This window comes from Psittacula echo, assembly GCF_963264785.1.
Source record: "Psittacula echo genome assembly, chromosome: 1".
Classification (NCBI taxonomy): Eukaryota; Metazoa; Chordata; class Aves; order Psittaciformes; family Psittacidae; genus Psittacula; species Psittacula echo.
Window position 1 is genome coordinate 137632329 of NC_137735.1, and position 26683 is coordinate 137659011.

The 26683-nt window shown below is 40.6% G+C and overlaps 1 protein-coding gene across 7 annotated transcripts; it reads left to right on the forward strand.

The window, feature by feature from the left end:
* The first annotated feature begins 500 nt into the window (after positions 1-500).
* Positions 501-26683, forward strand: BCAP29 (B cell receptor associated protein 29). 7 transcript variants are annotated; one of them, XM_080638842.1, is made up of 8 exons: positions 501-662; positions 1076-1178; positions 4636-4736; positions 6092-6242; positions 12557-12692; positions 15373-15484; positions 24208-24308; positions 25684-26683. In XM_080638842.1, exons 2-8 carry the CDS (start codon positions 1087-1089, stop codon positions 25720-25722), a joined length of 732 nt encoding a protein of 243 aa, XP_080494968.1. In that variant the 5' UTR covers positions 501-662; positions 1076-1086; the 3' UTR covers positions 25723-26683. The 7 variants fall into 7 exon arrangements, with proteins under 7 accessions (XP_080494968.1, XP_080494969.1, XP_080494973.1 ...); XM_080638843.1 differs by having other exon boundaries at positions 501-650; XM_080638844.1 differs by having other exon boundaries at positions 548-564.

The following is a 26683-nucleotide window of genomic DNA, read 5'->3' on the forward strand; positions in this document are numbered from 1 at the left end:
ATCAACAGTATTGTAATGCGTAGAGGGGGGGATGGACAGACAGACATACACAGTACTTCATTTGAACTTCAGAAATAACGAGCTGAGCTGAAGTCCCTGATCAAAGAAGCTCGTCATTGAGCAATGGGATGATTGCAGCAAGACCCCAGAGCAAAACGCTTACAACCATTCCCTCAGTGGGAAAAAGGTATTTAACTTTTCTCAACGTGGAGGTCCCTGCATTTTCCAACAGAGGCGTGGTCCTCAATAAAGTCAGTGAGGCTCGGTTATTAGTCCATGTCTTGCCTCGGGCCCTACCAGAACGCAGGCAGCCGAGAGGGCAGCCAACCAAAGACGGCCTCCAAGGCGATCAGCGAGGAGCTCACCCGCATCTCCCTCAAGTGGGACGCGACCCGCTCCGCTCCGCTCCGCCCCGCCCCGCCCCGCCCCGCCCCGCCCAGCCCAGCCCAGCCCAGCCCAGCCTCTCCTGACGCTGTGTCACTCAATCCTGGTCCGGCCCCCATCGTCCGAGCACTGGTTCCTCTCGACAGCGCGGGCGGAAAGGTCCAGCCCACTCTTTGCTAGGTGCGGCCTGCTCGGCTTTTGGAGGTTCTGCTTGCCGCTCGTTAGCGACTCGTCGCCATCAAACGTAACCGGGCGCCGGCGCTGAGGTGGTTGCGAAGGTCGGGCCGCCGTGAGGGGGGACGGGTTGGGCCTGGGGCGGGCCAGGCCTCGCCTCCAAGGTTGTGCAGAGGGAACGGGCGCGGCGGGAGGGAGCCGTCGGCCTGCAGCGCGGGCGGGACTGCAGTCTCTTCGCGCGGGGCTGCGCCGGGTGCTGCGGCGGCGGCGTTGGCGGCGGCGGTGGTGGTAGCGGTGAGGATCCCAGCTCCTTGGCAGGTGGAGAAGCTCTGTCCCGGGGGCTGGTTCGGGACGGGTAGTCGGTGTAGGGACACACACACCCCCCCGAGCCTGCTGTTAAGTTACATTGGGATGTTTCCCTTTGAAACTCCGTGGCCCAACGCGAGGCAGCTGGGGCGCGGAGGATCTGCCGGCGGCGGGGTGTCAGAGCCCGCTTGAGCCGCCTCTTCCTCCGCAGGCCTCGGGACCATGACTTTCCAGTGGACGGCAGTTGCCACCTTCCTGTACGGTGAAATAGGAGTGATCCTGGTGCTGTGCCTGCCGTTTATTTCTCCGCTGAGGTAGGACTTCAGTGTGTTGGTAACCCCAGCTCTGTCTTCTCACCAGCTTGGCTCTGGTTTACACTTTTGTTGTTATAAACACGGAGCTTTGCTGCTCCTTAAACTAGTTGTGACCTGACCTGAAGGAATATTGTCTGGGACTTGAGCATCTGGAGTCTCAAGAGCCATAAGCCTCTTTTGAAGAGTGTTTGTTTTTGCACACTGCTGATTCATCCCAACGGCAGCCAGGGTGCCCAGGATGAGCCCCATTGCTTGCGTCAGCAAGTGGGACCTCTTCTCTCCGGGGTTTTTGGAGCAGCCAGCATACAGGACATCTGGCTTCCCGTGCTGTGAGCTCAGCAAGAAATGAGGGTACGGCGCGGCTTTTCTAGGAGTTGTTTGTCAAGTTTGTGAGGAGCAGCTTTGCAGCCTTGTGGTATATGCTAGGCAGTGTGGGTGCTGAAGAGATAAGAGATCTGTTATTCAAAGCTAGCCGCATATAGCGTGTGTAAGGGCTGTAGGAAACTTGTGATCACTTGTTTAAAAAAATGTGGACTTCAGCTTGATGCAAAAGCTTCAGAAATACTGAAATAAAGGCCTCTGTAAGTTTGTATGTAGCTTAATAAGATAAGATTTGTGGAACACAAACACTAAGAAAAATAATTCATTCTTGTAAAACAAATGCTCTTAGTAAGGGAAAGAAATAAAATATGGTAATTACCCTTATCGTATGCAAAGGCCTGGCTTACAGTGTTACCTTGTTTCCTGTAAGTAGCTCTTCAAATTTGGTAATGTTACTTTTATTTCTGTATGGGAAATAAAGCTAGCTTCTCTGCAAGAGGCAAGAGAAACGGTTATGATTTCTTACCAGAAGATTAGTAAATCTTAAAAAACAAACAAAACCAAAAAAAAGAAAATAAGGATGAAACCTTAAAGCTTTTTAAAAAAAAAAATAAAAATTTCCACTTTGTTTTGTGTAAAAACCATTATACCTTTGCTTTCTGCATTTTTAAATTTAAATTCATATTTAGGATGAAAAATATAGCTTTTACTGTATACCTTCAAAAACAAAACCTGGAACAAAGCCTTGCAGTGTAGAGTCTGAATTTAACTGGGTAAACGTGTGGGAGAGTCTGACTGATTGGATCCTCCACAGCCAATACCAATGATTAGTCATGTTTCCTCAACTTTAGAATTTGAAACTGTTCTAAAATCTAAACTAACCTTTGGTTTTTACAAACTGACTTGAAAAGGCCGTAGCATTTCAACATAGCTTATTGAGTTCTGGTATTTTTTGTTCTTTTCTAATCAAAAGTGCAACTGTATGTAAAAAGTGAGAAGTATTTTGGGAGTTGTAATCATCAGATTATTAATGGCTTATGTGAGGCAATAAGCTGCAAGAATTTCTGGAGGCTGATGACACATGCAGAGTATATCGGGAGTATTGGCTTCACTTGTGACATAAACAGGACTTGAATCTAGTCAGTGTGTCTGAAAAGCAAATTCATAACCTGAAGTGTACCAAAATCTATTCAAACACTAAACACAGTGCTTGTAATTATATACAAAGGATAGATTTTTGTGCTTGGTTTATAGCATTCAGCTCTTCCTTTGAACAGTGGTTTCTGAAAGGGAGAAATCCTTTGTGACATGTGCAATTACCTTAATAAAACTGTTGCAGGAAACTTGTGTGGTTACAGATTAGATCTGGCTGCTCTGACAGTACCAGAGGGCAACAGTTCTTAGTGGTCTGGGAGCTGGTTCTGTCAGTGGTAAAAACATGCACTATTAAAGACAGACATGAAGCTGCTGTTCCCTGAAGTTTTGATTAACTTGCTTGTCAGTCTTAAAACATTGTTTGCCTCCTTTGTGCCTGCACGTTTTTTGAGCGTTAAACTTATTTCTGAATTTGCTAACGAGCTTCTAAGTTCCTGGGGAATAAGTAAATTGACAATAGAAAAATGCAAGTAAGCAAAAAGACGGAACTGGAGTGCCAGATGCAGTACATCTTTAGTTGTGGCCAGTATTGTAATTTGGAGGATTATATTTATGTGACTTCTGTCACCAAAAGGAAATGGGAGTGTTAGTAAAATGAATGCCAACACTTGAGGAAAAATAAGTGTAAAAATGTAACATAGGAATACTTTGCATTAGAGATTTATTTTTTCTTTTTAGCCTGAATATAACTTTTTCTGTGTAGTTGGCCTAAGATTATACCTTAGAAGATCACTTCTTAAGTGGCAATTGATATGAAACTTGGAGAATTACATGTTTGAAGAGTTAGCAGGTTAGCTTTGTTTGAGTTGTAGCTTGGCTTAATTAAAGTAAGCTTTTTTTGTTGACACAAACCATGATTGTCTGCTATAAAGAATTCAGATGATACCAAAAGATTTAAATGGGGTTTTTGAGCATACAATGCTAAACACTTTCTTTCTGGTACAGAACCAGAAGGAACCATTGGAGATGATGCAATGGCCTAACGTAAGTTCACAGTAGGTTAGAAACTGCTTTGTTGAAGGATGAATTTTAACAGTCTCTGGAAAATGTAAATACTCTTAACAAAAGTTGGAAATTTTACCTAAAATAATCAGATGGTGACTAGCAGGTGTGTATTCTACCCCCAATGGCATAATGAGGTATTACTTCACTTGTACAATAGCAGTGGTTCTAACTTGCAGCAAAGGACAAGCAGGTGTTCTGTTGTTGCTTCTGTGAGTTCCAGCTCATTTGAGCACATCACATGCTTTTTTTGTACTCCCAAGTGTGAATTCTTGCAGATCCCTCCATGCAGGAATATTGAATAGGCGATTGTATAAACAACAACAAAATTGTCTTCACCACCAGTGGGCCTCTGAAGTTGCTTCTCTAGCCAACAAATTTATGCTCTTGAAAGAGATTTTAACCCTTGACAAAATATAAACATGAGTTGTCCTTTTGTTATCGTTTGCAAGATAGAATGTAATAACAATCTGTGTACTTTCTAATTATGCAGACTCATCAGTGTAAAAAATAAGCCTTCTGAAGAAGGATGGTAGAGATTATCTTAATTTGTGAAGGGTTTTTATTTTGTTTGGCAATAAGGGATATAAGTGGATAGAAATAAAAATGTTGGAATGGGTTTACATCTTTACCCCACCCCTGAATCTATTGTACTGAGTTTATTTGTGTTCAGGACTGAACACGAAGTAAGCTAGCCAAAGTAAAAGCTAAAATAAAACAGATCTGGAGAGTACTTGCTATCATGCAAGAAGTTTTCAAGTTGAACCAACTGTCTGTGCTTGTATTGACATCAAACAAAAAAGAGGCAAGCAAGTTAGATTGTTGGAAAAGTTATGTATACCTAAATTATGTTGCAATTAAAGCAGCTTTTTAGAGACCTTACATAAGTCTCGTATCAGTAATAAAGCTCTCTTCTGTGAGGTTGTTATGCCTTTTTTTTTAATGCTTAATTCTTGAATAACATGATGCTATTTTACAGATGGCAGAAGATTTTTATGATTCCTCTATGGAGCAAAGTGGCAGTTTTTTGGAACAAGATGTTCCTTACAATAATAGTTTTACTGATCGTCTTGTTTCTTGGTAAGCGTTTAATAATTTCTTAATGGGGGGTGAGGGAAATGATATGTGGAGTCCATGGCAGTAGATTAATTGAAAGAGTTGAAATCTAAATCATCTGATTTGTTTCATAGTTCTGCAATAGAATGGAGGAGGAGAGGGCTTATACCGCATCATGTTCGGAGTCCAAATGCAATAGTAATATGGTAGTGACTGAGGAGGAAAAATGGAGCTTGGTCTAGGTTGCTGCTTGTTTTCTCTTTCTCACACAAGTATGTGAACTTGAAATGTTTGAGAACCAGAATTGGCTGAGCTGTGCAGTATGCAGTAGATGGCACTCTTTCTCTTGGTTGCTGTTGAAATAGAACACCAGAGGAATACATCAAAGCACTGGGCTATTTGACTACTTTTGCTTAGCACAGCTACAAAACAGCTGTTGGCTACACTTGTTACAAGTAGATGGTGAAGCCTATCAAGTAGAAGTAAAGCTTTAGTGGATCCGGAGCTTGAATGATGACATATGCTGTAAGAACTGATGATGTGTCATGAAATATGTATTTTGTGTTGATGTATAAGAAGAGATTTTGGGTATTGTGTTTGCCTTAATTATGCATATGATGACTTTACATTTATAGGTTGTAATGGGAACTTATAAATGGGCTTTGGTTTTATATGGATGTAAGTCCTAATTAATTATTTTGTCCTTTCAAAAATGTCGGCAGTGTATTGGCCCTTCTGCAGAGCTATCAGGAGTATATGACAGGTGAAAGGAAACTGAGAGATGGATGAAAGGCAGATGAAAGAAAGCTGAGGTGTAGGTTATCCCTTCTTTTCTGTTCATGTTCAACACTGTTACTATAGTATTCCTATTTGGATGGATGTTAGAAATATTTTTTTCTCTCTGTGATTCAAGCATAGCCACTTCTGTCATTCCTAAAGTACATGCTTATCTAAATTCCATATGAGGTAAATACTTCAGAAGACATCTCTTCTTTTTCCTTTCTGTTTTCTCACTGTTTGTCCACTGATTGGATTTTATTTGTCAGCAGCAACATTTTGAGACTGCAGGGTCTCTGGTAACATTTGTAGAGTGTGTTGCTTTGACCTGATCCCTGGTGGCTGGGTGCAAGTGTTGGAGATTACTGTTAAAGCATGGTTTGGGCAAAGGGTTAGCATTATCTGTGGAAATGTGTTATATTGCTATAGTCATTTATCAAGATCTATATTTAAAATGTATGGGTAACATAAGTGATGTCACTATTTGTCTTGCGCCTGTTTGCTGAGCAGAAAGTCCAAATACATATGTCCAGTACTGTGTCTGGTTTATCATGCATGAATATCCACAGATGTGAATAAGAACAAGTTGGTTTTGTTTGTAGATGCTGTTAGAGAAGTCAAGAAGTACTCAGCAGTTCATGTGAATGAAAAGGCTGCAAATGTCAATGCCAGTGCCTTTGATCATATTCAGATGAAACTCTTCCGGTCCCAAAGAAACCTCTATCTCTCAGGTTTTTCCTTGTTTCTTTGGCTGTAAGTATAACGTTTTTCTGATTTCTACATAGCATGTTTCTTAAAGGAACTATCGCACAAAGTAATGCAACTATAAAAAAAAAGATTGGAAGATCAGTTTCAAGAGATTAAAGAATTAAGTGTGAGCAGATTGGCTATGAGGCATGTAAGCGCAGGGAAAATGATATTTACAAATGTTTGAAGATTGGAAGAATATGTGAGCAACACACATGGAAGGAAACATTCTGAATGCTTGAGAAAACATGTATTTTGCAGGAGAAGCTTCTTCAGGGAATACTGATTTGCTTCCTTAAACTCATGCCCTATGTTACATTTGTTTTGAATGTGGAAAACTGGAATAAAAAACCCTCAAAAGCTAAAACACTGTTTAAATAATCTTAATGTGTTGCAAGTTAGGAAGCAAAGCTGAGTCTGATGTGAATCACTTTGAAGCTTGAAGTTAGGAACTTCAGGATAATGTTCCAGCTTCTGAGAAAAGTTTCAGATATTATTTCAGATCAAGTGCTTTGTGACAGCTGCCTGCTACGATGTCATGATCTTAATTGCACTATCCCTTTCAGGATGTTTAAATACAGCTAATAAAACAGGGTAACAGAAAGGATGGTTCTGTACCGGCCAGCAGGAGCAGCCAAGACTACCTGTGAATCTTCACAATAGCCACCACAACCTGCAGATCTCAGCTGGAGAAGGAGCCCATGAACTAATTGGGCACTATTAGTTCACTAATGTGAATGAATGGAAACCGACATTTGGCCTATTTAGAATTAAACTTGGCTAGGGATGTGAAAGATAACAGGAAGGGATTCTGTAGTTACATTGCAAATAAAGACAGACTCGGGACAACGTGGGCCCCCTCCGGAAGCTATCAGGAGAACTGGCTACCCTGGATTTGGAGAAGGCTGAGGTTCTTAATGACTTCTTTGTCTCAGTTTTCACTGGCAAATGCTCTGACCACACCACCCAAGTCTTGGAAGGGACTTCAGGGACTGTGAGAATGAAGACCTTAGGCCCACTGTAGGAGAGGATCAGTTTCGAGACCATCTTAAGAACCTGAATGTGCACAAGTCCATGGGACCTGATGAAATCCATCTGTGGGTCCTGAAGGAGCTGGCGAATGAAGTTGCTAAGCCACTGGCCATCATATTTGAAAAATCATGGCAGTCAGGTGAGGCTCCCAACAACTGGAAAATGGGAAATATAACCCCCATTTTCAAGAAGGGGAAAATGGATGACCCAGGGAATTACAGACCAGTCAGTCTCACCTCTGTGCCTGGCAAAATCTTGGAGCAGATTCTCCTGGAAGACATGCTAGGGCACATGAAAAACAAGGAGGTGGTTGGTAACAGCCAGCATGGCTTCACTAAGGGGAAATCCTGCCTGACCAATTTGGTGGCCTTCTATGATGGGGCTACGAAACTGATGGACAGGGGCAGAGCAATTGACGTCATCTATCTGGACTTGTGCAAAGCCTTTGACACTGTCCCACATGACATCCTTGTCTCTAAATTGGAGAGACATCAATTTGATGGGTGGACCACTTGGTGGATAAAGAACTGGCTGGATGGCTGCACACAAAGAATTGTGGTCAATGGCTCAGTGTCTGGCTGGAGACCGGTAACGAGCGGTGTCCCTCAGGGATGGGTGTTGGGACTGGTCTTGTTCAACATCTTTGTTGGTGACATGGACAGTGGGATTGAGTGCGCCCTCAGCAAGTTTGCCGGTGACACCAAGCTGTGTGGTTCGGTTGATACACTGGAGGGAAGGGATGCCATCCAGAGGGATCTTGACACGCTTGTGAGGTGGGCTGATGCCAACCTTATGAAGTTTAACCATGCCAAGCAAGGTCCTACCCCTGGGTGGGAGCAATCCCAGGCACAGCTACAGGTTGGGCAGAGAAGAGATTCAGAGCAGCCCTGCAGAGAAGGACTTGGGGGTGTTGGTCGGTGAGAAAATGAACATGAGCTGGCTTCAGTGTGCGCTCGCAGCCCAGAAAGCCAACCGTATCTTGGGCTGCATCAAAAGGAGCATGACCAGCAGGTCAAAGGAGGTGATCCTGCCCCTCTACTCTGCTCTCGTGAGACCTCACTTGGAGTATTGTGTGCAGTTCTGGTGTCCTCAACATAAAAAGGACATGGAACTGTTGGAACAAGTCCAGAGGAGGGCCACGAGGATGATCAGGGGACTGGAGCGTCTCCCATATGAAGACAGGCTGAGAAAGTTGGGGCTGTTCAGCCTCGAGAAGAGAAGGCTGTGTGGAGACCTCAGAGCAGCCTTCCAGCATCTGAAGGGGGGCTATAGGGATGCTGGGGAGGGACTCTTCATTAGGGACTGTAGTGATAGGACAAGGGGTAATGGGTTCAAACTTAAACAGGGGAAGTTTAGATTGGATCTAAGGAAGAAATTCTTTACTGAGAGGGTGGTGAGGCACTGGAATGGGTTGCCCAGGGAAATTGTGAATGCTCCACCCCTGGCGGTGTTCAAGGCCAGGTTGGACAGAGCCTTGGGTGACATGGTTTAGTGTGAGGTGGCCCTGCCCATGGCAGGGGTGTTGGAACTGGATGATCTTAAGGTCCTTTCCAGCCCTAACTATTCTATGATTTTAAGTCAGATGATTTCCTATTTGTATGTTTTTATGGTGACACTGTGCAAAGAGTGCTGCCTCACTTCTGCAGTCTTTCAGTGAGCTGTGTGACATTGCCTACATATGCAAGAGGAACACAGAGCAAGTATAGCCTGGAATCGCACAAACTTATTCCTCTTGGAGTGATGTATGGTCTTTTTAGCTGATCATTGAGGAGCATTGTATGGAAAGAAGTGTCAAGGAAAAGTTCATATAAAACTTGAGCAGGGAAACTTTCAAAAAACAAAGGTGTTTGTGGCTTTGCACAACAGTGATAGGAATGCATCATGTTCTGTGCCTTCCTTCAGAAAGGTTAAGTAAATATGCACAAATCTGTTTGTGATCTCTGCTCAAAGAGAGGAATAGCTGGATTGTGTCCTACACAGGAGTTGGAAGCTGGCCCCCAGGGTCCTACTCCCACGTGGCTTTCAAGGAAGAAAACTTGTCAGGTGGCCCTAACAGATTATTTTTCTGTGTGGATAAAAGCTCTGCTCTAGAAGGCTTAAGGCCTTTATTGGCTACTGGCCTTTCACCAAGATTTATAAGAAATAAATATTCGTATATTAATGGCTATACTAAAGGACTTTTCTTAGTAGAGCTATTTTGCTTATCCATCAAAAAGTATAATATCTGTCAGAGAAAAGGAGGAAGAGTGTTCCTTGGGTTGCTTTATCCTATACTGTTACTACAATTGCCCAACCAAGTTAAAACAACATGTAGGTGTGAGTGGGTACTTGGATATCCGTAGTTCATTCTTTGGGTCAGTTTTGGTTCATTTTAGTGTATCAGCCAGTAGGAGAATTCCAGAAGTGATAGAAGGAGTTTCCCAAAATGGAGGAGGCTGAAAGCTTGTCATTCTGACAAAGCAACAAAAGCTGTTTTCTCTCTGTGGTTCAGCAGTTGGAGAATACTGGGTATGGGCAAGGAAAATTACCTCCTATCAGTGGAGGTATTGGGACCAGCTGAGAGTTCATCCACCAAACTGTTTGGACAGAGGAGTGTCATGGTTACCAGAGACTGTTTACTGGGTAGGACAGAGGCACCTGTCTGCTAATCTGACTTGATGTACTGGAGAGCCTGCCAAGTCTTGTCTGGCCCTTTCTTACCCCATGCTGAACCAGACAGGGCTGGTTTCAGAAGGGCTGAAAACCAAAGGGAAGCTTAAGAAAACACGAGCTACTGCTCACTGATGCAGGGGACCAAAGGACAAAGGGTATGGAAAAGAATGAGACATAGTGTCTCATTACCAACCTTACATTACGTTGTTTCTTGTTAGTAAGGTCTGTTGTTTGGCCTGCCAATTCTCTGAGCCTTCTGGGAGAGTTGGTGGGGGATGCAGTGTTACCCACAGTAGCAGAAGATGCAGCTAGGGAGTACTTAAGCAGATTGGGCATATAGAAGTCCATGGCATTCTAGGATGGGATGCATCCCAGTGCAGGCAGTGGAAATGGGTGAATGTCATTGCAAGGCATTGTACTCTGTCATCTTTGACAGATTGTGGTGATCAAGGGGAAGGTCCTGGTGATTGCAAGAAGGCAGACATTGCAGCTGTATTCAAGAAGGACAAAAACCAGGAAAGGATCAAAGCTGCTTTCAGGGACATGGAAGTTACAATGACTTGAAACAGCCAACATAGATTTACTGAGGGGTGGATCATATGTGATCATCCCTGTTGCTTTCTGCAATGAGGTGACTCGGTATATGGATAAAGGGCAGAGCAGTGGATGTTGTGTGCCTTTAGCAAGGCCTTTGACATAGTCTCTTGTGATATCCTGATAGCCTAGCTGTGGAGGGATATGGGCTGGAGAAATGGAGAAAGAAGTGAATGGAAAAATTCCTAGGCCTTTGGGCTCAAAGTACGATAATAATGCAAATTTCAGCTAGTGTCTCTCAGGGATTGGTACTGGGTTCAGTACTGTTTATGTCCTTATTAACAACATGGATGATGAGACTGAATGTGCTCTCAACAAGCTGCAGACTACCAAATCAGTGGTTGATATCTTGAAGGGCAGGTCTGCTATTCAGAGGGAGCTAGACAAGTTGGATAAGTGTGCTGCCAGAAATCTTAACTTCAACAAAGGCAAATGCAAACTGACATCTTCTAAGATGATCATGTACAGCATCCAGGCTAGCTGATTGGGTAGAAAGCAGCTTTGTAGAAAAGGATCTGGGGATCTTGGCAGACAGTCAGTCATGTATTGAGCTTTAATAGCAAGGGTGTAGTCAGCAGGTCAAGAGAAGTGGTTGCTGCCCTGTGTCTGGCACATAAGGTGCTGCAGGACTGTGTCTGGTTTTGACTTCCCGAAACACTGGATTATTGCAGCAGGGTACTGAGAAGGTTGGGGCTGAAACATATGACCTGTGAGGAGAGGATGAGGGAGCTTGGCTTCAACCAGAAAGAGAGACATTGAAGGAGAGATCTATTGCCTTCTACAGCTGTCTAGTGGTAAGATGTAGAGAAGATGGAGCTAGCTCTTCTCAGTGGATTCACACAGGAATGACAAGAGGCAACAGACCAGGAACCTGAGAAATTCCAACTTGTGGTAAAAAGTACTTCTTCTGCTATCAAGAGCAGTCGAACACTGAAACAAGGACCATGAAAGATGGTGGAATATCCCATCATTTAAGACAGTGGGAACCCAACAGACAAGCCTCTGAGCAATCTTCTCAACTTGTCCCTGCTTTGGGCAGGAGCTTGAACGTGATGACCTTTGGAAGCCCCTTTCAACCTACATGATGCTGTGATTCTGTTTTATTAATGATGTTTTACTGACTCCCAACTGCTGAATCTGTAAATCAGTAAGCAATAGTAAAGCATGCTAACCCATAGAAAAGTAGTGACATGGGGACCTTTTTTATTAAAACAAAAAAAAAAAGAATAGGAGCTTTCAATGTAAAAGCTGGGCAGGGAGGGCTTACCTTGAAAGCCAAAAGTTCTATTAATATGTTTTCAGTTAGGAAAAGCCAATTACTTGGATTTTCGAATATCTTTTGAAGAGCAGCTGCATAGTTCCAGTACAGGAATTAATTCACTGTTGCTTTGGCCTTTACTTGATTCAGCAATATACTGCTTTGAAAGACTCCAAGGTGAATAATGAAAGTAGCGATGCAAAGAGGCAATCCCTAGATCTAATCAAACGAGGTATTTGCAAAGCTTAGATTTGAAGTGCTATATGAGTGCTGACATTGATGCATGTTATGATTTATATGGTATTGACAGAGTACTTTGAAGATTAATATGCTCATGTTGCTAATTTTATTCTTGTAAGGTCTTTTATAAAGTTGCAGGGTGGTTATTTGAGTTGGGGGGTTGTTTTTGCATTGTATTCATTACCATCATGTGTTGCTTGGATCTTGTATTCAGAGATCCATCATCTTTAAAAGGATGGTTATGTAAGAGCGTGTCAGCCTTTAAGCAAACAGGTCTCTGAACCTTCAGTGGCTGTGGATTTTTGGGAGGAGGGAGGTTCTGTGTTAGATAAAAATGAGATTTTTTTGATGGATGAAAATCTTTTCAGTCTCTATTTTGCTGATATTTGTCATTGATGAGCCTGCATGTTTCTTTGTGTGCTTAAACAGTCCTTTCATAATTTTGTTTTCACATCTAATACAGAGAAATAAAAGGGGTGCGGGTTCTGTTTGGTTTTGATTTGTGCTGTGAATTACTATGCTATTCACTGTGTTTCTTCACCAGTGTATTGAGACGTACTATTACCCTTCTTAATCAGCTGGCAAAAGAGATGGCATCTCATGCAGCTCTGGAAATGCAAGTGAACGATGCTACTGAAGCAGCCAAAAAATACCTGGCCAAGATTGAAAGGCCACAGGAGGTATCTCGGAGCTTTTTTTGTTATTTTCTTATACAGCAAGTGTCTAGTACAAAATGTATGAGGATGGTTTGCAGCTGAATAATGTTTGTTCGTTTCTTTCTTTCTGGTGCAAAAGGAAAACCAATATTTTTACAATATGCAATGCAGAATACCGAATATGGATTTCAGTAGTATTTTATTAACAAAGGAAACCAAATGAACTTCTCTCTTCCCAGTACAAATTTCATAAAAATAGTAATATATTTTTAAAATATCTCTTTAAATTAAAGCAAAACAAAGTGAAGGGAGACACAATTTTGTTCTTTTCATTCTCAACAGTTGGCTGTTTAGGTCAGGGCTATAGTGGTCCAGTACAGAAAAGCCTACAATATAGCTGTTCTTGTGCTGGCTGCTGCTTCTAAATAGGATTTGCTCCATTCCTGAAATGTCTTTTCTAACTTGTAAAATTGGTCTTTTTGTATTTCCTGTGGTTTGTATTCTTGCAACTGTTCTTAGGGTGGGTCAGCCAATTTCCTGATGCCTTCCTTTCTCAGTAAGGCACTGACGTAGCATTAATCAGGATGTTACCAACAATTCCTGACTTCAAAGGATGACCAGTGGACCAAAGATAAGTTATTTTTATGACAACAATAAAGAAAATTATCACTTGTCTGTTGTGGTTGTATGCAGGAAGGAAAGGCAGCAAAGATAATAAAGATAGATGTATGAAATCTCTCGTAATTGATTAGTTTGGCTTCTGTTGGAAGAGATTGTACCATAAGCTAGAGTGCAGATACCCAGGTTATGAAGACTTTTACAGCAATCTTCAGTCTAGTACGTTGTTAAAACAAAATTCACTGCAGGTGTGTACAGGTTTCCTTCCTGTTTATCTGGAGCAGTGTCTATGGTTACCAGCACTGTAATAAATCTTCAGAAAAAGAGAACAGATTTTGAACAAAAAGCACTAGAAGGGATGCAAAAAGAAAATCCAGTTGAGAGGTGTTGTAAAACAAGGATCACAAGAGTGTGTGTTAGCTATTTCCCAAGTATGAAATGATTACAAAATTTGGGGATTTGGTATTTTATCAAAATGATTCAGACTCCCTCCCTCAGCCATGGAATTTGTCTCTTTTCGGCATACTGGTACTTCACCCTCCCCGCTGCTGGAATTTGGCCAAAAGTCCTCTTTTTGTTCTGCTCTCACATTCTCTTAGCAACACATTCTCTTTAGCTGCTTGTAAGTGATAGCCAGAAACTGGAAATTGTATTCCTGTCTGTTTCTGTTTGTGTGTTTGATTGCATGGTTTGCAAAAACAGTGGTAGCTGTTGCAGATCTCTATTGCACTGGAGATGCAGTGTTCAGAATTGGTTAATTTTAACTTTATAGAGATACTATGACTTAATGTTCCTTTGTGACTTGGCCCCTGCATTTGTGTTCATTTACAAGTGTGTCATTCCAGCACCAAAGAGGCAAGAGCAATGGCATATAGGGTACTGGATATAAGTATAAATACTGTAAGTTTAGCGTGCTATGTGTGCACTGTCTCCTGTTCAGAGATTCCATAGAGAACAGAACTTAAGATACATGTTTTTAGAAATAACTATGTGTGTATTAATAGGGAAAAGGTGGACACAAAGTAAATTAGGCAATCTCTGGCTAATTTCATGACAAATTGACTATGGTTTTGTTACCAGCAGTCAAATGCAATCTCTGCTCTTTAGTTATATAGCTTCTGGAAACTTTTCTTAAGCTTTTTCTTTGGATTGTTTACCAGTCTTTATAAACAGTTCTTTTCCTTCTTCCTAAAGTAATCTTCTCCCTCTCCTCTCCCACCTGTACCCAGTAACCTCTGATAAGGTCAGATCATCAGTTAGCTAACAGCTGTTCATCTCAGTTGTACTTTTCTTTTTCCCATTAAGCATTTACAACTTCTTTTGCTATTTTTTGTAACAGATCATGCTTGGTTGGGTAATAGAGGAAGCTATAAGAGCAAAGTGTCTAATTATGGGGTCTAATCCTTAGCATGTAAGTCATCAGTAGCTATTGCCTTAATGATAAAAGCATACATAAGTATACTAGAGCCAACATTTTCAGAGTACAGGGAGTATACTGCTGTTGTGCCTGGTACTTATAGGACTCTTCCTGAGTCCTTTGCAAGTTTATTTTGGGTTTTGGGGTGGTTTTTTGTTTTGTTTTTTTAATTTCAGTGGAAATCTAATCTGATTATTCAGGTGTTCTGAAGATTGAAGAAGTAGCTGCAAACCTACAAAGGGGGGATTTGCGATGTATTACATGATTTAAATCAAAATAAACTGTTAGAACAAATTGCAGGTAAACATGGCAGTGTTCTGTCATTTGCAGTCCCAGTATATGTTTTCTGGAAAAGCCGTTTATAACCTAAACAGAAGTTGTGGGCTTGATGCAGAGATACAAAGTACTCTGACATGGTTTAACTTTTAGACAGGAGATAATGCCATACTACTACAAGTATGCCATTAGTATCAACTTTCAGCATTGAGCATTCTTCCTCTCTGTCCCTCCCACCCCCAGCCTCTAATGACTGAGTATCTGCCTGTGTCATGTTGGCATTTGATAGAACTTGTCACTTTGCAAGATCAAGATGGATGTTCTCTGGTTGTTTGGCATTAATGTCAGACTAATGAAAGGAAAATTAACTGGAGCAATTGTTGTTCTTAATAGGCCTTGAGTGAAAAAGGAAATGGTGCAAAGAAAGAGTTAACAGAAGCAACTAATGAAAAATTGAGGAAGGAAGTTGAACTTTTGAAAGCAGAGTTACAGAAGACATCAAATGGTAAGTATTGGTTAGGATTTCTTTGCAATTAAGAAAAAGCTGATTTTAACACTGGATGTCAAAAATTTTTCCAGGTATGGTATTAATTAACTCCATCAGTTTACAGAGCATTTGAGGTTTCTTCATACTTGAGTGGGAACTGGAAAAACATAAAATTGCCATCCCTGTATTTTAGTAAATGTTTTCATTCTGAAAATGTGTACAGTCTAATTTGAACACCTTGGTTAAATAGTAATTATTAACGAATTGAATTGATATATTTAAATGGTGTTGACTCATCTTCATCAGTGACATGACCAGGAGATGGAATCAATTGCAGGTTGCTTATGGAATCATAGAATAGTTAGGGTTGGAAAGGACCTTGAGATCATCTAGCTCCAACACCCCTGCCATGGGCAGGGGCACCTCACACTAAACTGTGTCACCCAAGGCTCTGTCCAACCTGGCCTTGAACACTGGAGGGGTAGAGCATTTACAACTTCCTTGGGCAACCCATTCCAGTGCCTCACCACCCTTACAGTAAAGAATTTCTTCCTTATATCCAGTCTAAACTTCCCCTGTTTAAGTTTGAACCCATTACCCCTTGTCCTATCACTACAGTCCCTAATGAAGAGTCCCTCCCCAGCATCCCTATAGCCCCCCTTCAGATGCTGGAAGGCTGCTCTGAGGTCTCCACACAGCCTTCTCTTCTCGAGGCTGAACAGCCCCAACTTTCTCAGCCTGTCTTCATATGGGAGACGCTCCAGTCCCCTGATCATCCTCGTGGCCCTCCTCTGGACTTGTTCCAACAGTTCCATGTCCTTTTTATGTTGAGGACACCAGAACTGCACACAATACTCCAAGTGAGGTCTCACGAGAGCAGAGTAGAGGGGCAGGATCACCTCCTTTGACCTGCTGGTCATGCTCCTTTTGATGCAGCCCAAGATACGGTTGGCTTTCTGGGCTGCGAGCGCACACTGAAGCCGGCTCATGTTCATTTTCTCATCGACCAACACCCCCAAGTCCTTCTCTGCAGGGCTGCTCTGAATCTCTTCACTGCCCAATCTGTAGCTGTGCCTCCGACCCAGGTGTAGGACCTTGCACTTGCCATGGTTAAATATAATAGGCATCAGATTGATCTTTCATGCATATAAGCTATTCTCCCTGTATAAAATGTTGGTGAGGTTTTTTCTATAAAGTGGTATCTCAGTCAGATAGAAGTAAAATCCTTGAGTAGTATTCTAAATTTATATATCTCCTGCAGCAGAGGTGTTATCTGCTTCTTTTTTAACACATCTTCCCCCTCCCCCTTTTTTTTTTTTTTTTTTTTTTTTTAATCTACAAGGAAACATGCCTTGGAATCTGTAACATAATACTTTTGTTAGCAGCTTCCGTGTTTAAGGTTTAGGTTGTCAAAACTGCTTTCTAGGCAACCCAAACTGAGATAGAAGCAGATTTTACCTGTTTGGTTCTGTTTTATTTGGATCTGTCAAGGTCTGTGATACTTATGACACCTGCTCATCTGAAATCAGTGTTTGTAAGATAACACTGCCAGTGACCTTGTAAGCATTAATCAGATGTTCAGACTGTAACAAAATACAGATTTTCATGGTACCAGATAGCATGTTATCATCAAAACACAGTCCTGCTTTCATATTGCATGGCAGTGCTACAGAGCTGTAAGAATAATAACAAATATTTCATGAATCATTTTTCAGTGTCCACTGGGAAGACAAACAAGAACTGTAGAATAGCTATTTTCAGCTGGGATTGAAGCAACAAGAGTCTTTTTAAATAGAGTCTCATTAGTTCACATTCTCAGGCAGGTTTGATTGTGAGTTTTCCCCCTCCTGCTGTTTTCTTAAAGAAAGGAGGGGGAAACTGCCTTTGAAGTGACAGGATCAATGAAAAACTTAAATGCATATGTTTTATTTAAACTAACTGGTGGTATGTAACACTAATATAATGTAAGCTTTTCAGTCAGGAATGCTAGAGAAAGCTAAGGAATAAATAGATTTACCACATGCTGCTACAGCTGCATTCTTCCTGTGGGCTGTTGTCCATCCAAAAGATGTATAAATTAAGGCATGCTTGGGTCTTTTGTTAAGGGGGAAAGTGGGGGAGAGGAATGAATAGGAAAATATTTACAACCCTTTTTCTGATGCCATCCCCCTCATTGCCAAAACAGAAAAACCCATGGTTACATTGATTGCCATAGTCAGCTAGATGGTGTTAAGGTATGTCTATCTTGATAATGACTATGTGTATAGACACAGTTTTCTGAGGAGTGTTAGAGATTTAAATGTGAATCAAATTTACAGTTGTTTTTATTAATCTCCTGCAGCTGAACATGTGAATGTTGAGTTTCACGCTCGGTAAGTGTTAGTAATGTATTGCACAAAATCAAGGTTGAGATTGAAAAGCTTGTTTTACCTCTTTTTAACAAGTGGCTTCATGCTGCTGAGCTCACATAACTAAAGGAACCTTTGTGTCTACAAAGTCCAGCCCATGAAATTTTGGGGTTATTTTTTGGGAGGAAAGGGAATGAAGAGTGTAGGGAGTGTCACTTTTTGTCATGAAACAAGGCAAAACTAGTATGAAAGGGAAGACTTTACTGGTTTGGGTTTTGAGAGGGATGTCTGTTTTTTTTCCAGCCACAGTATCAGTAAGAGTTGTAAGTTCAGATTTTGTTGTTGGTTGTTTGGGGCTTGGGGTTTTGTTTCTGGGGATTTTTTTTTTTTCTTGTTTGCTTGGATGAAAAACAAGTATAATGTTTTTCACAGAACAGTTTTAATTCAAATATGCATTGCTCTGGCCTGTCACATTTGTTGTGCTACTTCTGTGTGGTGATAGGTGATCTACTACTTTATAGTAGACCACATGGTGAAAGGTGGGTTAACTCAACAGTGGCACCTGGGAGCTGAAGTGTAAGTCTGCCTCCTAACTGTAAGTCGGCTTCACATTTAAAAAAACTCAGTATCAGATAAGTGCTGTGGCTTCAGGGGCGATCCAATTTTTCTGTAAGAATTGAAGTATTTACAACTTCTAGCAGAGAAAATACTGTATGTGTCCTCTTTCTGAAATTACAGTGTAGACAGCGATTATTGCAGACTTTCAGGAGACTCAACTCTAGTTCTTCAGCTTTCTACTTTTACAGGAAACACATTTTACCTGATTTTTTTTGGTCTACTTAACCATGAAACCCAAAGTTAAGATGACATTTTGCCATCTAATGTGCTCTGGACAAGTAGGAAGAAGAATGAAAATACAGGACAAAGACTGAGTAGTTACAAAAATCTGAGAAAAGGTTGGAAATGAGGGACAAAGATTTCTGCTGAATTTGTTTTCAGACTTGACTTTCCTATCCCACTTGATGCCCTTTTTTGCTTTATTGTGGAAGTGAAGGAAAGGGGGCTGGTTCTTCACTACTTTATTGCAGTCTCACACACTCAGGGGGTTTTTAGGCACCCATCAGTGGGGCTAGCACTCTCAGAGCCTAAATCCATTTTTAGCATACCTGGACATGTAATAACATGACTGTTTAGAAATCTTCTGAGATGGTATTTTATTGATACACTTGTATGTTAAGAAAAACATCTCATTGATACCTATAAATGTTTATTACATACGTTGCATTTAGTAATACATACTCATGGGAGAACCCAGTGCAAATGTGAGAATGCTTCTCCTGCTACACATTAGACATGTTTGATTCACATAATTAAAGGCTCCCAGTTTGGCTGCTGGTCTCAGACCTATAGGGATTTTCTGGTGAAAGGAGATGCTATGATACGGTTTCTTTTTGATAGTTTTGAAAATTATGCAAAAAGCTACAATGAAACAAACTATCTGTGACTGGACATGAGATCAGAGTCTGAGAGAAGTTTCATAGAATCCTAGGATCCTAGAATCCTAGAATGTTAGGGTTGGAAAGGACCTTAAGATCATCTAATTCCAACCCACCTGCAATGGGCAGGGACATCTCACACTAAACCGTGCCACTAACCTAGCTTCGTAAAGCAGCTGTTCTTACAGCAGTGCTTGGGTTGGAGGCAGAAGTGGGACTTCTGATGCATTAACTTCCTTTTCTTGCTCATAAATCCCACACTGGAAATGCTGAAGTGTGAAATGTCAGTTTGTTATGGTACCCTTTGGGCAGGAGGGAGACTTCTGCAGTGTTATACCATTTCACCTTCTATCTCAGGCCATTTTTTGGTAACACTGTCATAGTGTATGGTAAAGGTTACAGCTTCATTTACTCAACAGACTTTTAGATGAACAACTAGTATTAATCAAGTCGTGCAGCAGAACACACTGGTCACAGATTCCTGGCCAGCTCCCCGACCCCTCACTCTTCTAACAGTATTGTGTAGCAGATGACATGTGCCTAAAGCTTCTACCTGCACCTGATGTAGCATAATTGCCATTGTGGTCCCTAGCACCTGTGTGCAATTATTGAGCTGGAACCTTCTTGCATCTTTGAGCTGAGTCTGTAGTGCCACACTAAAACAAAATCCAAAGACTGTTTCTTCATCCCTACCATTAGGATCTCACTTTGTGAAATGTGGACTCATTCACCAAAGCCATTTAGGTGCTTTTGAACTTCAGTTCAACTTTCTCATAAAATACTCTCTATTTATATATTGTTGTCATAAGTGTGTAGTGGAGCAGGAGGAAGTTCTGATGGAACTCCCCACACATTCTTTAATGAGGTTTGTTTTGTGGACAGAAAGTGTCACAAGTGCTTTTTGTTTCATGGTTGCGTAGTGTTGTAGGAGACAGTAAGAGAGCAACAATTCATCTGGAGGGCTGGTTTTGAAATAGCTTTTAATTGTTGACTATTCTAGAAAGCATGCATATGCAGATGTACAACTCTCACTTAACTGCTAAAATTAGTAGGTGTTAGATACTAAACAGTGCAGACACTGGGAATACTTTTCATAGAACTGTTGCTACCAGAGAGAGTTCAGCTTGGCCTTTGTGTTGCCAGGCAGGCTAGTGCCATGTAGGGAAACTGTATTTGTGTTGAGCTCCATTGAAGCACTCTAGCTTCTAAAAATAAAAAATAATCAAAAAACCCCAACTATCAGCTTTCTTTTGTAAGCTGGGGATAAGCAATACAAGTTTAAAGAATTGGCTGCGGTCTCATGTTATTTAGCCAATGTCAGAGGGAGGGTTGGAGACAAAGTCCATATACTTAATCATAGCAGGAGCCATTGCACAGTGTCACATCCAGCTGGAGCTGATAGTCATATTTGTTGATTCAAAGGAATGGCACTGCATACAGCAAGGATAGGTTTTTATGCAAATCCACTTATGTCATCTGAAAATGCTGTAACATCCCTTCTGTAACAACATTTCATTTGAGGTTGTGAAAGGTAGTCAGAGCAAATCCGTGTATAATTTTTTGGCCCTGCCTTCTCTTTTCAAACTTTATCTGACCATTACATCTTCAGAGAATTCAGAATTAGCATGGAATTATTTGACTGGAGTTGTGTTCCCAGCTTTACAGAGTATTTGTTGGCAAGTCTCGTTGTCCTGTCAGTGCCTAAATTCTTAGATGTGAATAGCTCTTTCTCAACTTTAAAACTCTTGAAAGAGAGAGATCTTTCTTAGTCTTAAACTAGTCCAAATAATTTGGGGTTTAGACTTGTATTGTGAGCAATGCTAATTTAAGTTCCAGATCGTTTCCTTAGTAGCAAGCACTGTAAGTCAAGTGATTTAGTCAGACCAGGACTAGTGGTTGTGCAGGGAAATGCCCAAAGAATCATTGGTTGCTTTTGTTGCTGTTCAGTTTTGTTTTACTCTTTGGTTCTCCATCCTTGTTAAACTGAGAAGATAATAGAAATGCTACAGCTACTTGGCTGTAGTAACTTCAGAGCAGTTTTATTTCTTATCCTGCTTCGACTTTAGAGGAATCTGAAGTAAGCTATCTATTCTGGAACAGGATACAGAGAATGTGGTAAGGGAAGGACAAGTTTTCTATTTCTCCCAGACTGTACATGTTATTTTAGTTTATGGACCTTCAGTCACACATTAAGTGTTTTAAGGGGTAGTTTTCCATAAGTACCTTCTGTTGATATACTGCCCTAAGGATATTTTGTAGATTTTAATTTGAAGGGAAAGGAAGGAAATTTAAAAGGATAGCCCACCTCTCACAGTACTGAGGCTGGATTCTGGTTTTAGGACTTTCTGACTGTTCCTTTCATTTGCTGCATTAACATGGAAGCAGCATTCTTGCCTCCTGCCTTCTCCTTCATTTGCTTGCTGGGAGCAGTCAGCTATTGGGTTTTGCTTGCTGACAGTCCAGCTGTTCTGCCTCCTATGAGACAAAGTAACAGGCCAGATGGAAGCCAGAAATAATAACTGACTGTATTGTGCACACAAAGGATCTTCTGTTTGCTGCTGGATCAGTGTTCATATGATTTGATACAATCCATATGACCAACAGTATATGCCTGTGTGATCGATTGGTCTGCACTGCAGTGTTCATGCAGTGGCAGCAAAATAGCTGAGCAGTGATGTATGGAGGGTCTCTGTTGCTTGACAAGAAGACATCCAGAGAAGTTGGTGCACTGGGGAATTCATGTAAAAGATGCAATGCTCCTTTTTGTTGTGCAGCCCCAACAGGAATGAGTCTGGGTTTGGTGGGGTTTTTTGTCCATAGCCAACGCAGGTGGAAAGGACAATCTGTTCTTTGCTTTTTCTTCATCTAGGGTTAGGTGAGGTATTCCTGTCATACATCTGTTTTGGTCAAAACATTGAAACAATACAGTGGCTTGTTTGCTTTCTTGGTCTGCAGATATTTTAGATACTTTGTTCATGTTTTAAGGATACAGTCGCTTTTAGTTGTAACTAAAGTACAGTGCTGCTGCTTGCAAACAGCTAAATATTATTAAATCAATAACAAAGTTACAACTTATTCAGAAGTGAGATATTGATAATTTTTACTATAACTATGTACAGGAATGTTTAAACAGGGGAAAACTTAGCTTTCTAATTAGCAGATTCTTGAAGAAGCAAAATGGCATATGCATTTAGTTTTTGTCTGCAGCTTAAAATTCAGAAGCTTATGAAATTGTCACAACTTTATTTCAGAGTGATTTCCAAATTTTATTGTTGAGTATTTTAAACATTAGCAAGATCAGAGAGAGACAGTAAATGCAGTGGGGTTTGACTTGGGAGATGTGTGCAAATCATGGTTATTCCAAATACCAAAACCTTTAGAAAATGTTTTTTGTATTGATGCTGTCAAGGATGCTTTTTCTTTAAAGGGTGGATATCTGTGTAAGAGTATGGTTGTGAAATACAGGATGTAAAGAGATGGGAATGTGTTTGACCATGTTGAAATCAATAGACATAAGTGTCATTAACTTCAGTAGACCAGAATTTCAGGCTAGGTTAAGGTCCTTTTACTGGAATAAGTAAAGTCCTATTACTTGTATACATTTAAAGTGAGAATCTGTACATTCAAATTAATTAAAAATAGCAGAAATGCTAGGACAGGGAGTCTTCCTTTTTGCATGTAGGAGAGTGGTCAAATCTCTTGTGTCCTGCTGTTACAGGAACTAGCACCCAAAGAGAAATGTGGTTCAGACCAGCGTGCTTGTAGCTAGGTGCTTAACAGAAAACACATCTAGCCTATCATTTAAGAACAGGATCTTACAGAGCTGCAATTCTTGAGTGTCTTGGAGGTCTTTGGGAAAGAACAATGTGTCTCAGAGAGCTCACAGTCAAAGGATAGATGCACATTTTTGGAACAAGGGAAATTGCAGATGTTTCTCTTTTATTTGTGCCATCAAGATTTATTTTTTAAATACGGCTCTGTGAAGCAGCCTTATGGGTCATTAACTTTTCTCTGTTTTAGCATGAATAAATCAAGTTTTAGGATATGCCTGTGCTGCTACAACAGGGAAATATAAAGAAACCCAAGATACCTATAACAGAGGAATATTAAAATGCCTAAATGAGCTTACTTAAATGCTTACATTACAGCTTAGGAGTAACAGCTTTATGAAACTGTGGTGATTTACCCTGCATTGTAAATTAGCCTCTGTAGAGTCCTGGGCTGTTTTGTGCTGCAGTATAGACATGCTCTCATTTATTGCTGTTGAGATTGTGAATACAGTAATAATTATTTTTTCTTATGTTAAAAACCTGTTCACAGTTGTCTGTCCTACACCACCATTTCTGCCTTTGTTTGTGTAAAGTGAAGCTTCTAATGAATTAACTCATAAACAGTAAAATATATAACAGGGTGAAAAAGAGGGGCCTGTGCTCCTGTAATTATGTATTTTCTCTTTTCCGCCCCCTCCCACTGATGTTAAACAGCTGCTTTGCTAAAATCTTGCCCAGTGTTTTGAGTTCCCTCATTGTTTTAAGAGGGCTGACAGTTTTAGTTTTGTAGTTGTAGAGTTTTGCTTTTCTAGAACTGTCTTCTGCAATGTGACAGAACACTGTAGTCATCACTTGTCACCTTTGTCAGCAGTTTATTGGTCTTGCCCTTACCTTTCTTACATCCCCTTCTATTCCTTGTGCGACTATTTCTGAACACAAGTAATTCTTTTTTCCCCTCCCTGTCCCATACATCTCTTGCTGTGTCCCTATGTGATGCTTTGTTTCAAATTTAAGGAATTTTAGAGGAAGGACTGTCAAGCACAGTCGAGCACTAATACATAACTAGGGCTCTGAGGAACTGGAGGAGTACAAATGATAATTAAACCACTAATTCCTGTATTTTACAGCTCTCCACAAGGCAAATACTGAAGTGGCTGCAGTTAAAAAGCAGTCTGAAGGCCTTAAAAGAGAATATGATAATCTGATGAAAGAATATGAACAGCTTCAGGTAGGTGGTTCTGGATCACTATATGAGAACAATGTTCTGAAATTGTACCAGCAAAATTCTGCTTCTCGGGGGTGTTATGCAGGAGAATCTACAAAATTCTTTAGTATAGCATAAAGTTACAATGGGCAGCGCTCCTTAAACTTCATTAAAATGGTAGAATTTTGTTTTTCAAGGACTGGATGGCAAAGCTATTAGTACTTTCTTTTTTCCACTTCAGGTGATAGAGTCTAATGATGATTTGAACTTTATTTTGCTGCCACTCATGAAATAAAATTCAGATAGTTTTGCATGTGATGATCATAGTGAAATCTTGTAAGACAATAATAGGACATGTGTGTGTGTGGTATATACATCATTTATAATTTATTTTGTTTGCTCTTTAAACATGCTTTTGCAATACTGGATTATAAACCTTGCAAAACTGTTGATACAGGGAAGGGGGGGAGGAGAAAGAAATAAAAAAACCAGCCTAGGCTAAAAACAGGCTATTATAAAAATTCAAACTGAAGTACAAAACAAACACACACAAAGACCCTCAACATAGCAAGCAAAAAGCTGAATTAGCAGTTTGGTCAGCTTTGCGTATGTGCATGGCTTTAATACCCATAATATGTAAAGTAATTATATACTGGTTATCTGACCAGTGTTTGAATGCTCCATACCTAATGTCTGTCTCAAAATTCAACCAAAATTCAGTAACACTGAAAGTTAGCCTGTTTACAAGTAATGATCTTGGGAGAAAAGAAATTATTAATGTTAAAATTACAATGACCTGCTTTTCAAGAAGAGTGGTTGGTTGGTCCTGTATTGATTAAACAGGCAAATTTGAGCTGGTTATCTCTTTCCTATACTCCGTGAAGCTGCTTACTGATTCCCAGCCACACTCTGTGCTCTCAAAGAGATTGCTCAACTGACCTCTGTGTTTGAATTAAGACCACCATGCATGTCCTGTCCTTGTTGTGCTTCCCTGTGTAATGAGCCATAGTAGTCCTGCTGCATTTCTAACAGTCCTGTGGTCTAGAATACACATCCTCACAGCTTTCTGTGTTTACCTCTGAATGGAAAGAACAGAAGGTACTGAGCACATAGTAGATGCAGCTCCTAAAGGTAAATCAGTTGATAGCAGAAAATGTTTTCTGCCGAGTTTGTTGCACGGTTCAGCTGTAATGTGAACAGGGAGCAGAAGTAGACTGCTTATCGTACCAGGACCAGAAGCACACGTGTTACGTAGGGTAGTGTTGATGGGACTATGTCTTTGAAGGGTGTGTAGTGAACAAATCCAATGTGACTGCAAGGGGGCAAAATGTGTCATCTGGAGTCAATGGTTTCTGATTTTGCCAAACATAAAATATTATTCTAATCTGTCTCTTTTCAGGACAGTTTAAATGAAGAGGAAGACAAGAAAGACCTGTAGGTGCATCCAAGACAGATGGCATCAGTACAGTTGCTTCGATGAGAAGAGCCTTGTACTGTTCAGGCTTCCAATGTTTTCCTGAAACAAAACTTGATTTTTCTGGAAAGCACGTGCACTGCAGGTTGCTATTCCAATTCCTTTAATATATCCTGGTTGCCAAAATATTCTGTGTTGCAAATAAAATGTTAAGTGGCTTACCCAATTTACCATACCTCATTGCTCTTGTGAGGAGAAATTCAAAAATCTTTCAAATCCATTGGGAGCAACTTGACTGTTCTCCAAGTTTTTTGCCTTACACAATGGTAACAGATCATGCACCATTTGCTTGTAGCATTTGAGCAAGGTTGTATATCACACTATTATCATAAAGACACAATTACCTAAACCTCCTTTGCAACACCTGTTTGGAGTCCTCAAAAAATCAGTTACCAGTGGATTGAAGAAGGCTGAAAGCTTTTCATCAGCCATTCCACCTGAGTGGAAAATTGAATGACAATCAATCTAAGGAAAATAAAGAAAGATGGAAAACTACATTTCTAAATCCATTTCACTGGCTTGTGACTTTCACTTAGCCATGTGGATGAGTGTATTTTAACAAATTATATTTTTGCATGCCTGTGGTTTATTTTTCTTCAATATATCATGTTATTTCAGTTTTCATGATGAAAGTTTTGGGTTGGTTGGTATTATAATTCTGTAGTTTTACACTGTTTACATCTGTTTACTTTGTATGTGCCACCTAACTTCTTTTGCCTTGCTAAGTAAAAATTCTTTTTAAGTGTAGATAGTTGGGTTTGTTTTGTTTTGTTTTCATGGATACGATACCTCAAATAAATGTGCACTGTTTTGCATAAGCCCTTCCTGGCATTCAGCAAATTGGTTTGAGTTTCTTTTTTGTCTTTTTGTTTCAGTTTTCATTTGAAAGTTGGATATGTTGTATTAAAAGAGTTGTTTAAATTCA